Below are 13891 nucleotides of genomic sequence, written 5' to 3'. Positions count from 1 at the left end.
TGGAGAGCATGTTTCCTATAGTTGGGGAGCCTAGGACCAGAGGGCACAGAAGGACATCCATTTAGAACAGCGATGAGGAGAAATTTAGCCATAACATAGTGAATCTGTGGAATTCATTGCCACATATGGCTGTAGAGGCCTAGTCATTAGGTACATTTAAAGTGGAGATTGATAAGTTCTTGATTTGCCAGGGCATCAAAGGTTATGGGGAGAAGGCAAGAGAATGGGGTTGAGAGAGAGAATAAATCAGCCATATTGGAATGGCGGATCAGACTTGATGGGCTAAAGGACCTAATTCTGCTCCTTTATCTTATCATCTAAGCTGATTGGTGGTGTAGTGGCATCCACACTGGACTTTGAGGCGAGTGGTCCCAGGTTTGAACCTGGCCAACTCCTTGCACGCTTTTCATTTGTGCTGGGTTGTGTGTCGAGCTAGCAACTCAGCCTTGTAAAAAACAGACAAATGCTAAAGAAATGGCAAGGTGCCGCCTGATGCGCCACAAGGCGCAGAAAGGAACAACAACGTCTTATCATCTAAGGTGACTGTAACTCAAACAACCATGAATTACAACAGTGATGTGCAGAAGAGCATTGCTGAATACACAGCATGTTGAACCATGAAGTGATGGGCTACAGCAGCAGAAGACCATGAACATACACTCAGTAGCCACTTCATTAGGTACTGGTGGCACCTGATAAAGTGGCCACTGAGTGCAGTTGTGATCCATGTTTTTCCAGGTTCCACAATTTTCACACTTTCCAAAATCATCCTCAGTTGCATAGCTTCTGACAGGCCTTTTCCCAGTTCAGCCTATCTCTTTTAACAGATTTCAGCTAGTTTTAATCAGTACCAGCCTTCATCAATATGCATCCATTTTGTAAGCAGTCTAGTCTGACATTGGCTACATAAGAAGCAAATCAATTATGATTGAGAATATCAAAGTTCAAATTACATTTATTGTCAAAGTATGTATACATTATACAGTCTTGAGATCCAAAAAATAAAGACCTAACTTGTTCAACCTTTCTCTGTAATTTAGGTGCTGACTAGGTGAGAGTAAGTGTTTGACACGGACTAGAAGGGCCAAGATAGCCTGTTTCCTTGCTGTAATTGTTATATGGTTATATATATGGTTACATGCAGTCACAAAACAAAGAAACCCAAAGGAACCCATAAGAAGTAGACTGGCAAACACCCAATGTGTAGAGGGGAAAATCACAAATCGTGCACAGCATAAATGAGTACTCAGACACGAAGATCGGAGCAGGCCACAGCCTCAGCTTAGTGCATAGTGGAATACACATCGTGGAACAGCGAGCAGAACTCTTGCCTCTGGTTCTGACACCCTGCCTTTCAATCCACCTGGCCCGGTGTTTAAATCACAGTATCAGTTTGAGATCTTTTTAAACCACCTTTCTCGACAATACTACAGCTTCTCTAAACAAGTTCCTGAGTACATAACAGTTCCTATCATATAAAACATAAAGCTGAACTATAATTATCTTGGCAAACAGTACAGGTTAAATTCCAAGAACAAACAAATCAACAATGTTTGTTAAGGCTGTAAAGAGCAGCGAACAGTGCATGGTAAATCAATAAATAGTAATCAGAGGAGTATCGATGAAGTAAGATGCACTGGGGTGAAGTAAAATCATATCCTTGCTTCTATGTCTCTTTTTCTTAAACATGACAAACTACTTTGATTTCAGTCAACTGTAAACATAGACCATAATGACCTAGCAACTCAAGATAAGTAACAGGGAAAGTGTGGGCCCAAGACCATAGGAAACTAATACAAAAAAGCCAAATTATAAGCAAATGAGGAAGCGTTGTGTGTGTGGGAGTGGCATAATATAGCATAATCTGAAAGTTCCATATCTGCAGCTTATAGATATTGTAATTTGTACTGGAACAAATTTCCAAACGGCAAAACCTCTTCCTTATTTCAAATTTTGCTCTGGTTTCAGTTCCTCCTTCACACAGCACTTGGAAGTTTCAATCCCTGTGGTCTTGATCCATTCTGCATAATTAACACACAGCAAGATCTTTGGTCAGATTCTTTCATGTTAGTTTCTTACCTTAGACTAATGATATCTGGGAGAAAATGACTGATTTTATTTGCATATTGGATATTCTAGTACCCTTGCATCTTTTGGTTCAGTGTGTCTTCATGGCCACTTCACGGAAAATTTAAAAACTCCTTTTATGCATATAAGCTCAGCAGCCACTTTAAAAGGTACCTTCTGTACCTGATAATGTGGCCATTGAGTGTATGTTCGTGTTCTTCTGCTGCTGTGGCCCATCCACCAAGGTTCAATATATTGGGCGATCAGAAACGGCCTTCAGCGCGCCACTGTTGTAATACGTGGCTATTTGAGTTACTGTCACCTTCCTGTCAGCTTGGCTGTTCTCCTCTGACCTCTCTCATTAACAAGGCATTTTCACCCATAGAACTGTGGCTCACTGGATGGTTTGTTTTCTTTCTCACACCATTCTCTGTAAACTCTAGAGACTCTTTTGCATGAAAATCACAGGAGATCAGCAGTGTCTGAGATATTCAAACCACTCCATCTGGCACCAACAATCATTCCACGGTCAAAGTCACTTAGGTCACATTTCTTCCCCATTCTGTTGTTTGGTCTGAACAACTGAACCTCTTGACCATGTCTGCATGCTTTTATGCATTGAGTTGCTGCACATGATTGGCTGATTAGATATTTGCATTAATGAGCAGGCGTACAGGTATAGATAATAAAGTAGCCATTGAGTGTCAACTTTAGCCATGCCATGCTGGTTTCTTCAGTATGCAGCAGAGTGCCTGACACCCTGGTTTAATCCTGACCTCTGATACTGTCCTTCAGAAGTTTGCATATTCTCATACCCTCACTGTTAGGTACCAAAGAATTGATTGTGGACTTCAGGAAGCAAAGATGGGAGAACGCACTCCAGTGCTCATCGAGGGGTCAGCAGTGGAAAGGGTGCACAGCTTCAAATTTGACAAGACCATGCTGCCTGGGAAACTGAAGCACTGGTGCTTAAAGTTTGGACTTCTACCCCAGGTGATGTGGCCTCTCACTATCTATGAGCTCCCACTAACAAATACGAAGAAGCTCGAGCAAACCATCATGTCATTCATAAAGAAGAGGCTAAGTGTCCAAAGGTGTATCAGTAACATCAGTCTCTATGGTAAAGGAGTCTTTGAACTACCTTTCATTGGCCTTAAAGAGGAATTCAAGTATTCTAAGGTGCATCTGCTGATGGCAGTCAAAGACTCTCATGACAAGACCATCAGTAACGCTGCACGGACCTTATCAACTGGGCGAAAATGGATCCCAGCTGATGCAGTGCAGCAAGCAACAACAGCCGCACAGAGACATGTTGGACAAGTCCAACAGGGCAGGGGTGGCTTTGGTCTGGCAGCAAGTGGACCCATCTGGCACAAGGCCATGATTCCAGACCAAAGGAGGATGGTTGTTGAGGAAGTGCAGCGACAGGAAGAGTCAGATAGAAGTGCAAATGTTGTCTTCTTGGCGAAGCAGGGGCAAAGGATGTGGTGGGAAAGCATTGAGAGGAGGAAAATCAGCTGGAAGATCATATGGGAGATGGAACAGGCAGACTTAGCTTTCTTCTCAGAGCTACATATGATGTGCTTCCCTCTCAATAAAACCTCCACCAGTGGTTTGGTGAGGATCCAACATGTTCCCTGTGCCCTATTCCAGCAACCCTCAAGCATATCCTGGCAAGCTGCAAAACCAGCCTCACACAAGGCAGATAAACATGGTGTCACAACCAAGTCTTAAAGAGTCTGACAGCGGCAAACAAGACCAAGAGGGTAGCAACCAGCTTCTTGCCCCTAGAGTGACTAATGCCCGGACATCAACAGCATTCGTCCAGGAGGGAGAGAAAAGACCAACTGATCTCCCTCCTTAGCCAGAAACAGGACAGATTAACATGGCCAGTGACTGGAAAATGCTGGTGGATGTCAAAAAACAACTCAGCTTTCCACCTGACATTGCTGCCACCAACCTTAGGCCAGATTTGGTTCTCTGGTCCAATTCACTACAGGTTGTCTACATCATGGAACTCACAGCCCCGTGGGAGGATTCAGTGGCTGAAGCATATGAGCAGAAGAGGCTACGCTATGCAGATCTAGTAGCTGAAGCTCAGTGACAGGCTGGAAAACCAAAGTTTGTCTTGTGGAAGTGGATTGTAGGGGTTTTATAGCCACAGCCACCATCAAATTACTGAAGGAGCTAAGGATCCATGGTCAGACTTGACAGCAAACCATCAGACTCGCATCAGAGGTGGTGGAAAAAAGCAGTCACTGGCTTTGGATCAAGAGAAAAGACCTCTCCTGGGCTCCAGGATAGCATCAAGAGAGTGGGAAGACACACAACAGTGGTGACTCTGATATGCTAGAAGTCATTGTCGAGCCCTCTGGAGATGTAGTGGCTAATCAAAGAAACATTGAGGAAGGAGGATGCACACTTAAAAACTGTGTGTTGCTCTGTGCAACTCCCAACATCAAGGCAGTATTGAGCAAGTGCTCATGACCCATTGGCATGAGAGGCATTGACATCTTATCCTGTGTTTCTTGATTTTGATTAACTGGACCTGTCAGGGCAGCTGACGACAAGGGAAACACTTTGTGACAGCATGGGAAGACAGCTGACAGGAGGGAATCGACCCCAATGGGGCTGTCATGGACTAGCTACCCATGGCAGAGGTTCTCAATGCTGTTTCAGCATGTTGGAGACACCTGTTAATGGCTATGAAAAAGCAACAAAGGAAGATACCTCTAGAGTGGGGGCACAAGATGGCTCAATGACTGATAACACAGCTACAGACCTAGGAATGGAGACTACCATGAATAAAGAGAGCACTGCACAAGAGACCACCAAAACACCAGCAGCAATAGTGGGTCACAAGCATCAGGAGTGCATCTGTGGGTGGGAGAAAGTAACATCAGAAAAGTGGTTGAAGTTCCATTAAGGGAGGAAAGGATGCTTGAGGGAGCAGGGACAGGGACCTCACATTGACCAGTACTTCTTGCAAAATCAATCAACTAAGTCAAGTGAAGCACAGAGACCGGACACAAACCAAAGTTTGCAGAGCACCAGCACCCCTGACGCTGAGGAGGTTAGCAGAGAAATCCCAGCTGAGGGAACCACCCAACCACCAACACCTCCTAAAGAGGGAAAGATTTCAGGGCATAGCCCGCTTGTGAATTGGCCCAAAACTGCTGATAAGAAAGACTGGGAACCCATCAACAACAACTTGATGAAAATTTTGGAGCAATTAAAGTGAACAACAGAAAAAAAGTTGGATGCAATGGGAGATATCATCTACTGCTATGAGGAAGAGCAGCTTGGAGTCAGCACAAGGAAGACTGAAAAAACATCACTGTCAGCAATAAAGACCAGGAGACAACAGGAGATTAAACAACTGGTTCAAGAAAGGAGATAGCTGAGGAAACAGTGGAAGAAGGCCCCAGATAGTGAAAGGAAAGGGCTCAACCAACTTCAAGTGGACATCAAGAGCCAGCTGACAAGGTTGCAAAGAGCTCAGAACCCAAGGATCTTGTACGGAAAGAAAGAACAAACAAGAACACAGTTCTACAAAGAACCTTTTAAGTTCATTAAAGGTCTCTTCACACTGGAAAAAAAGTGAAACTTTGAAAACATCAAAGCAAGAACTGGAAAAGTACTTGGAAAAGATTCATCTGACATCCCGCCAATTCAACCCCCCCCCCCCACCCCACCTACCACCTGGATTTTGACCCGACAAAATAGAGAGAAGTGGAGAAGGCAGTCTGACGGGTAAGAGTGACATCTGCTCCTGGGCTGAATGGAGTAGCATATGGGCTTTATAAGAACGCTCCAGACATCTTGTGGTTTCTCTGGTGGCTCATGAGGGTAGTGAGGCAGAGACAAATAATATGAAAGGTGTGGTAAAGGACTGGCAGTGTTCTGATTAACTGGTGTGTAATTAAAAATTGATCTTCTCATGTATTCCAGGGTTGTTTCCCTGCTGACATAGTTGATAAAGACAGCATGCTACTACCTTGTGCAGAGCCGTCCTGTTGGTGCTGAGTACATTAATCTCAACAGGATAACAGATTAGAAAGGGGAAAAAATTTAAGAGGCTTCTGTTCCCACTCAAGGTGCACCAATCCTTGCAAGGAAGGATGACAGCTGGCCATAAGACATAGACAGAAACAGAATTAGGCAATTCAGCCCATTGCATCACCTCTACCACTCCATCATGGCTGATTTATTATCCCTATCAATCGCATTTTCCTGGCTTCTCCCCATAACCTTTGATGCCTTTACTAATCAAGAACCTATCAACCTCTGGTATAAATATACCCAATGATGTGGCCTCCACGGCCATCTGTAGCAATAAATCCCAGATTCACCATCCTCTGGCTAAAGAAATTCCCCCTCATCTCTGTTCCAAATGTCCTTGTATTCTGAGGCTTTGAATTCTGATCCTAGGCTCCCCACTGTAGAATACATCCTCTCCACATCTAGTCCATCTATGCTTTTCAATATTCAATAGATTTCAATAAGATCTCACCTCATTCTTCTGAACTCCAGTGAGTACAGTTCTGTGCGAAAGTTTTACACACATGTATAAAGCTGGGGTGTTTAAGACTTATGCACAGTAATGTGGTAATTTTATGTACTGCATTGTACTGCTGCCACAAAAAAAAATTTCATGACTTGTGGTGATAAACCTGATTCTGATGTGGGTCTCTACTCTGGACTGAGCGTGGGAAGGGGACAGAGAGAGGGGAATTATAGTTAGGAAAAGGGGAAGGGAGGAGAGCAAGAGCAGGAGGCACCAGAGACACATTCTATAATGATCAATAAACCAATTGTTTGGAATCAAATGACCTTGACTGGTGTCTCAGGGCTGGGCACGTGTCTGCACCTGCATCACCCCCCACCCTGCTCCTGGTACTCTGCTTCTGCCACACCTCTCCTGTGGTGCTGCACCCTCAACATTTCAAACAGTTTTTGCTCCCACCAAATTTACAAACTCACCCCAGTTATATATATGTGCTTTAGACTTTTGCACAGTACTGCACACCAAATGCTCCTCATCCGTTATCACTAATCTGTACATAGAGTACAATTGACCATAGGCATTCTGGTATGCATTGAGAGCTGCAATATTTCTTGCTGTTACTGACCTTAGTGAGCTGACGTATTACAATTTCCTGAAACTTTCCCACAAGATGAGAGTGGTTTACGTTACTCAGTTTTGTCTCACATAAAAAACATCTCTGATGAAAGTTTGGCATGCAAATACTGGGAGTAAGTCCAAAGCTGATTATCAATATTAATCCCTTTGTGTAAAATGACTTTGAAAGAATAAATGGGTGTGGACATTTGTTTGTGTTTCTGAAAATGGAATCACATCTGTTAAAAAGTAAAATATCTTTCTGAGCTTTGAAAACATGAATGAGCACCTGAGGGAATATTATGTGTTAACATATTTGACTCAACAGTTCAGCTCCACCTTCTGTTAACCTGCACATCCGTTCTTTTGTTTTATCTTCAGAGTTAGACTATAGGGAAGGAAAAGGGAATTATATGACATCATTTGAGGTTTCACCCACATGAAAGAATGTTATGGTAGTCACATTTGACTATTCTTTCACCATAACATTGCATATTTGCATATCTTCCTTCAAAATTTTACCAAATTTTCAATTGAAAGTTTTGTTATTGTATTTACTTCCACCATCCTTTTGGAAAATGCTTTTGGATCCAAAGAAACTTTGATTAAATACTTTCATGGATAAAATAATGTTTCCACTTTTCTGATCTGCTGACCAGATCATCTACACCTTGTTGCAGTATAAACCTTTCCTCTAGAAATCAATTTTTCTATCATGTGCAAATTAATTGATCATAACTATCTATTTAAACCATGTATATTGTAAAAAGCAAAGCAATGTGTTCTGAACTCTGTAGACCCCTACAGTGAACATCACAAAATCAGCAATCTTTATCTTCGTGTCCTGCCATTTAACAAATTTTAAATTTAATTTCCCTCTCCCCTTTAATAGCATGGGCTTTACATTACAGACCAATCTAGTATTCAACGACTTTTGACGATATCAAGGGGCATCACTGTTACTTCTGGAATTCAACTCTTTAAAGTGACTGATGATTAGTTTCAGTCATGCTTCAGACTTTAGGAAGAGGCTGAGGTTGATTGCTGTCTTGGCACTAAAGTCTAATAGTAATTATAAATGCTTGGAGGATGGGAATATCTATTGAATAGCCTCCTCAGACCACTTAATACATAATCTCCATTTTTGATCACAATAGCAGTGACTTTGATCTGATTTGTGTTTCCACCTCATGAAGCATCAATTCCACTATACACAATTATCCATAGCACATCTTGATATATTGATCTGCAGCCTTTGGCTTTGAGATAGTCTATAAACACAAAATAGATCGCTTCACTAACTGGAGATCTGGAAAGAGATGATTTAGTGCTTGCCAGATGAGTGCACAGGAGGAAATTTTGTTCTGGCTAATGTCTGTAAGTAGTTTGTATGTTCTCTTCATGAACGTGTGGGTTTCCACTGGGTCTCTGGTTTCCTCTCACAAAGACATACAGCTAGGGTTGTGGGCAGTCGACAATTCAGGCCGAGAACCTTCAGCAAGAGTTTGTACTCTTTTCCACGGATGCTGCCTGGCCTGCTGAGTTTCTCCAGCATTTTGTGTGAGTGGTTTAGATTTCCAGCATCTACAGATTTTCTCCTGTATGCCACCAGAGCTTAATTTTGGGAAGATCTGCAAGCTGAGGAAGTGGGCATATAATTCACCAAATAAGAGTGCAACTATAAAATTTCCAAACACCGTGGCACACCCAAGAGGAGGAGCATGCGAGGTCAGTGAGCTTTAAATAAGGAACAAGGGCTGTTCGTCAGCAGAACAACTTTAGAAACTCATGCAGAAATATCCTGACAACCTGAGACAGTCAGACACAACTTCAGAGAGCTTCGCCATTATGAGGACAGAGACTGGATCAGTAAAAATTCCAATGGCTGAGAGTGAATCCCGGAGGTGAGCCCATGGTTTTCTCTATTGTAATTTTGTTTAGCATTTAAAACCTACAGTACCTAAGCAATCACACTGGTGCCCCATTTTGAATAGTGTATATATTCCCAGCTAATAAATATGTCTGACCAGAGCTCAAACCAAACCAAAATAATGATATTTTTATTATAAAAAATGAGAATACAGTTTGGAGAAATTGCCCAGCCTTAATCATCAGTGCAGTAGTTTAAAGTGAAGGGGAAATACAGCATTGGTTAAATGTCTGCCATACGCTATTTATAATTAAACTTGCCTGCCACTTATAATCAGATTTGTTAACTGTGGCAATGTTCATAGTTTCTAAGGTTTTCTTAGAATAAATTTTCTAATTTACAAATAAAGGTCAGTGCATCCTGCCTGATCCCAGAAATATTATTTTGTAAGTGTGTGAAAGCCAGCTGCAGACAAGTGAATGTGGAGTAGGGTTATATCTGACTGGCCCCACTTCCATTGCCTAGGATTCATAGCGAGACATAACTATTTCAGTAACTTTGAGATTTTCATGTATGAAAATAAATAAATAGTTGACGTTACGGCCAAGACTGGAAAGTAAGGGGGAAGATGCCAAAGAAAGGTTGGGTGATGCTGCCTGAGCTGCTGAGCTCCTCCAGAATTTTGTGTGTGTTGCTCTGGATTTCCAGTAACTACATAATCTCTTGTGTTTGTCATTTTCTTGTGCGGTACATAAAGTACTAAAGGTGGTTTTACCTTTTTCCATCTAAACTGACCGAGACAATTCTTTCATCTGTAGATCCTTAAATTACCGGCACAACAGTGACTGTCATATTACATCTCCTACTTCTTGTCCCCGGGTCAAGGTAAGAATTATATAGATGATACCAGAACAGGTTTTGGGGAAGATACTTTTGTTAAAATTATTGCAAGTTTGAATTAATAAATATATAATTGCCACGAGGTATCAAAATCACAATATAAAAGCATGATCAGAATTACTTTTTATTTGTGAGGTTTCAAGTCTGATGTTTATCCCACGAATCCTAGGATAGACTTCTCCCTGGTTATCAATTGTTCCGTACCCTAGCGAACAGCCCCTCTAAAATCACTGTGAAAGCTGAATTGGGGGATTTATTGGTGGTTTCTCATTATGCAGAGCCCGTTTCAAAAAACATCATCAATGGGGCTGAGCGCTGCCCGTCACCATTCAGACAGTTACAACTTGAAGATCACAGGGAGGTCCTCGTCCATTAGCACGGACGGCTCTGCAAAGCTGACGCTGGAGAAAGCCATCATGTTGACCCTTGCTGTTGAAAGATTCAAGAAGATGTTGCAGCAGCCATGCAGAGACAGCTGGGGCTGTGAAAGTACTTGCTTTGAAGATACTGACTTGCTTGGTAACTTCAATGCACTTGTAGAAGGTGAGCTGATCTTTCCTTTCAGTATTGTTACTCTGTTTGTCGTGATTAGTTACAATTGGAAGCAGTGGTTCCAATGTGAAGGCCTGCAATCTGCTCCTGATGCCAGTGGTTCTGCTGACACTGAGCCTTCACTGCTGCTCATTCAGTGTCATGGGACAAAGAATGAGAGGTGACCTGACAGAGATGTACAAGATGATAAGATAGACGGTGGACAGCCAGAAACTTTTCATAGGGCAGAAAAGGCTAATATACAAGGTTGCATAATTTTAAGGTGATCAGAGAAAAGTACAGGAGGAATGTCAGAGGTAAGCTCTTTATGAAAGTGTGGTGGGTACATGGAACACACTGCCAACTGTGGTGGCACAGGCAGATACACTAGGACCATTTAAGAACATCTAAGATAGACATGAATGATATATTAAAAAGAGGAGAGTTATGCAGGAGAGAAGGGTTGGATTGATCTTAGACTAGGTTAAAAGGACATCACAATTTCATGGGCTGAAGGGCTGAAATGGTGCTGTAATGGTCTACATTTAACAGGGAACAGTTGAGTCCGGGATTTAATTTATGTTTAATCTCTGTTAATATACCATGATCAATAACTTAATCTTATTTGTGCCAACAGAAGCCATCACCTACACCAACTATGAAGATGCTGAAGTGGTGCCCAGCTCCTACAGGTTCATGAAGACTGAGTGTCAGCAGGTGAGGGATGAACAAGACAAATGCCTGAGGTTATCAGAGAACCTCCAACTCCTGGCCATGTTCTTGCAGCAGCCATCAGACGAAGGTGGGTAAACTTTATGCTTCCACTTTTCTGTTGTACTTAACATACGGAAAGATTGGCAGAAGTATCTAAATCTTCAAGGTGTTATGACAAATGGGAAGGAACATTGCACAAAAGAGGAAATCTCTTCAATTCCTTTTCACATGTCGCTCTCATACCTTTAACTCCCTAAACATGTGCTGCCTTCAGGCTGTGACATTTTATTTAACACTGTCATCAGTATGCTTCTCCAGCTGAAATAGCAACATAGAGCTAAGCAAAGTTATGAATGAATCATGGGTAGGAATGGGAGTCCGAATAGTTGTCCCGCACCAATGTGTCATGCTCCATTCATGGCCTCAGTTTACTTAGATCCAATGAATGGCTTGGTTATAACTCCAAATAAACTAGCTACCAAATTGTAACACTTTTATTGATTATTAACACTTTTACAGAACTAGAGGCCACAGTTTAAGAATAAGGGGTAGGCCATTTAGGACAGAGATGCGGAAAAACTTTTTCATCCAGAGAGTGGTGGATATGTGGAATGCTCTGTCCCAGAAAGCAGTGGAAGCCAAGTCTCTGGATGCATTCAAGAGAGAGTTAGATAGAGCTCTTATAGATTGACTATTGTCTACTGTCTATTGATATGAGCATATATATGTTTTGATGACTGTGCTAAAATAACCCTCCTTTGGTTGACAGTAACGCTGAATGTGAGGTACTACAAGGCAACTGCCAATGAAGTAAATTACCTGCCAGTTGTTCTGGGAATAAACAATCAGAATATGTTCCTCTCGTGCTCAGGGCCACCGGACAATCCCAGGATGCGGGTGGAGGTAAGAAATCATGTATGCACGTGGTTAACTGACTGGTACACAGTCTCATGTATTGTCATCTGGAGAATCTGCCTCTGCTTCCACCTTTTCCTTGACCCTTCTACAAATCGTATGTGACTGAATTTGATCCACTTTTCAAAATGTCTCCCTTACACTGGCTTTGTTAGCCTATATCCAGCATTTTTTAAGGTTCCAGAACCTCAGGGAGAAACCTTCCAACACCTTTCACCATATCTAAATTCCTCCTGAAGAATTTCCTTTCCACGGTACTGGCCACTTTCCAGTTTGGATGTGTGTTTGCTCCACGTGCTCCACTTTCCTCCATACCCAAAGATGTGCAGGTTAACTGTCCCCTGCTGGTTACCCACGGTGTTGCTGCATAGCAGGAAAATCAAAGTGAATTGATGGCAAGGAACAGAACAAAGAATAAATTATTGGAAAAATGAGTAAAATGGCACAATCAAAAGCTAGCATTGAGAAGATAGACTGAAAGCTCTCTCTCTCTCTATCGAAAAAAATACATTTTCTACAGAGCTGATCATTGAAACTGAAAGCTCTTGACTGGAGAGTGATTTCACAACTAAATCCTCACTTAACACACTAATCTGTGTGGTCAGTGGTCAGTACTCTGTACTTTAGTCCCCAATCCTGCAATGTTGAGATCCATGTCCCCTCCCTAATTCAGGTCAGCCATCTCAGAACAGTTTCAAAACTGAATTGTTAGCAATTTACATATTATAGATAATTAAGCGATGAGAAGTTTAAACAGAGCAAAACATACCATTGCTCTCCAAATTGGAACTTCTCACAAACACTTTGAATGCTGAAAGGATTGGCAAGGTTAAAGCTGTCTTTACAAACATGCAGCTGGCACAAATCCCATCCCAGCAACACATGCTCAGCACCTGCTATGTAGAAGCCAACCTGTCCTGAGTAATATTATTTACAGTTTTTGTCATTTAAAATGTAACTGTACTTAAGTTTGTTTCTGTCATTTATTTGCTTAGAAATGGGATCAGAATTTGCAAAATATCAGTAGTGCCACTGACCTGCTTCGCTTCGTGTTCTTCAAGAAGGCTTCAAGTGCAGGCCATTACTTTGAGTTTGAGTCGGCTCTGTACCGTGGGTGGTACATCAGCACATCCTACAGGAACAAGCTGCCGGTTGAAATGGACGTAAAGGAACACCACAAGAGAATCACGATCTTCACAGCTAAATGAGGCATTTTAAGTCTCTATACTGTTCAGAACTCAAATCAGAAATTGTTGGTTTAGAGAGTATGTATGTACTAAGTACAGAGTATCTCTTATATGATTAATAGTTTATAGAACTATCTTCTGATTACTGAGGTGTACAGGCAGCAATATTTGCTTGCTCGTATCTTTTATCATTTGGAGTTATTTATTGGTGAACAAAGTGTGCTGAGTTTTGGAATTCATAAGTATAATATTTCAATATTTATTGTTATTATTTAAATTATTGTTGTACTGGAGGAGAAACCTTCTCATTGATTGATGAAATATATTATTTTCAAATAACAAGTCCCCCTCTTCATTTCTCATATTTCCTTAATATTCTCAGATTCAGACTGATTTATTGTATGTAGATTAAAATACGTGGTATCCGTTAAGCACCAACACACCAAGTTACACCTAATGACAAGCTGGGCAGCCCCCAAGTGTCGTCATACATTCCAGCACAAACATAGCATGCCCACAAGCCACTTCCTTCCATCCTTTACACACACTCACACACAGTCCTCCAGACTTTCAGGCTTTGGTTTT

General features: G+C 41.8%; 1 protein-coding gene and 1 long non-coding RNA gene across 2 annotated transcripts in view; one reads left to right on the top strand and one right to left on the bottom strand.

Moving 5' to 3' along the window:
- The window catches only part of LOC140735388 (uncharacterized), a 40004-nt gene extending 26676 nt beyond the window's left edge, over positions 1 to 13328 (bottom strand). Inside the window, exon 1 of the long non-coding RNA XR_012100742.1 lies at positions 13157 to 13328. This is a non-coding gene — a long non-coding RNA (uncharacterized lncRNA). The remainder of the gene's footprint in view (positions 1 to 13156) is intronic.
- Positions 8973 to 13328, top strand: LOC140735377 (interleukin-1 beta-like). The gene is made up of 6 exons (XM_073060361.1): positions 8973 to 9093; positions 9878 to 9944; positions 10238 to 10502; positions 11128 to 11292; positions 11974 to 12107; positions 13115 to 13328. The coding sequence occupies exons 1-6, from the start codon at positions 8978 to 8980 to the stop codon at positions 13325 to 13327; spliced, it is 960 nt and encodes a 319-aa protein (XP_072916462.1). The 5' UTR covers positions 8973 to 8977; the 3' UTR covers position 13328.
- Positions 13329 to 13891: the final 563 nt, after the last annotated feature.

Source organism: Hemitrygon akajei, chromosome 1, assembly GCF_048418815.1.
Source record: "Hemitrygon akajei chromosome 1, sHemAka1.3, whole genome shotgun sequence".
Taxonomy (NCBI): domain Eukaryota; kingdom Metazoa; phylum Chordata; class Chondrichthyes; order Myliobatiformes; family Dasyatidae; genus Hemitrygon; species Hemitrygon akajei.
Note: the sequence above shows the minus strand (reverse complement) of the source record. Positions and strands in the feature narration are given on the sequence as shown.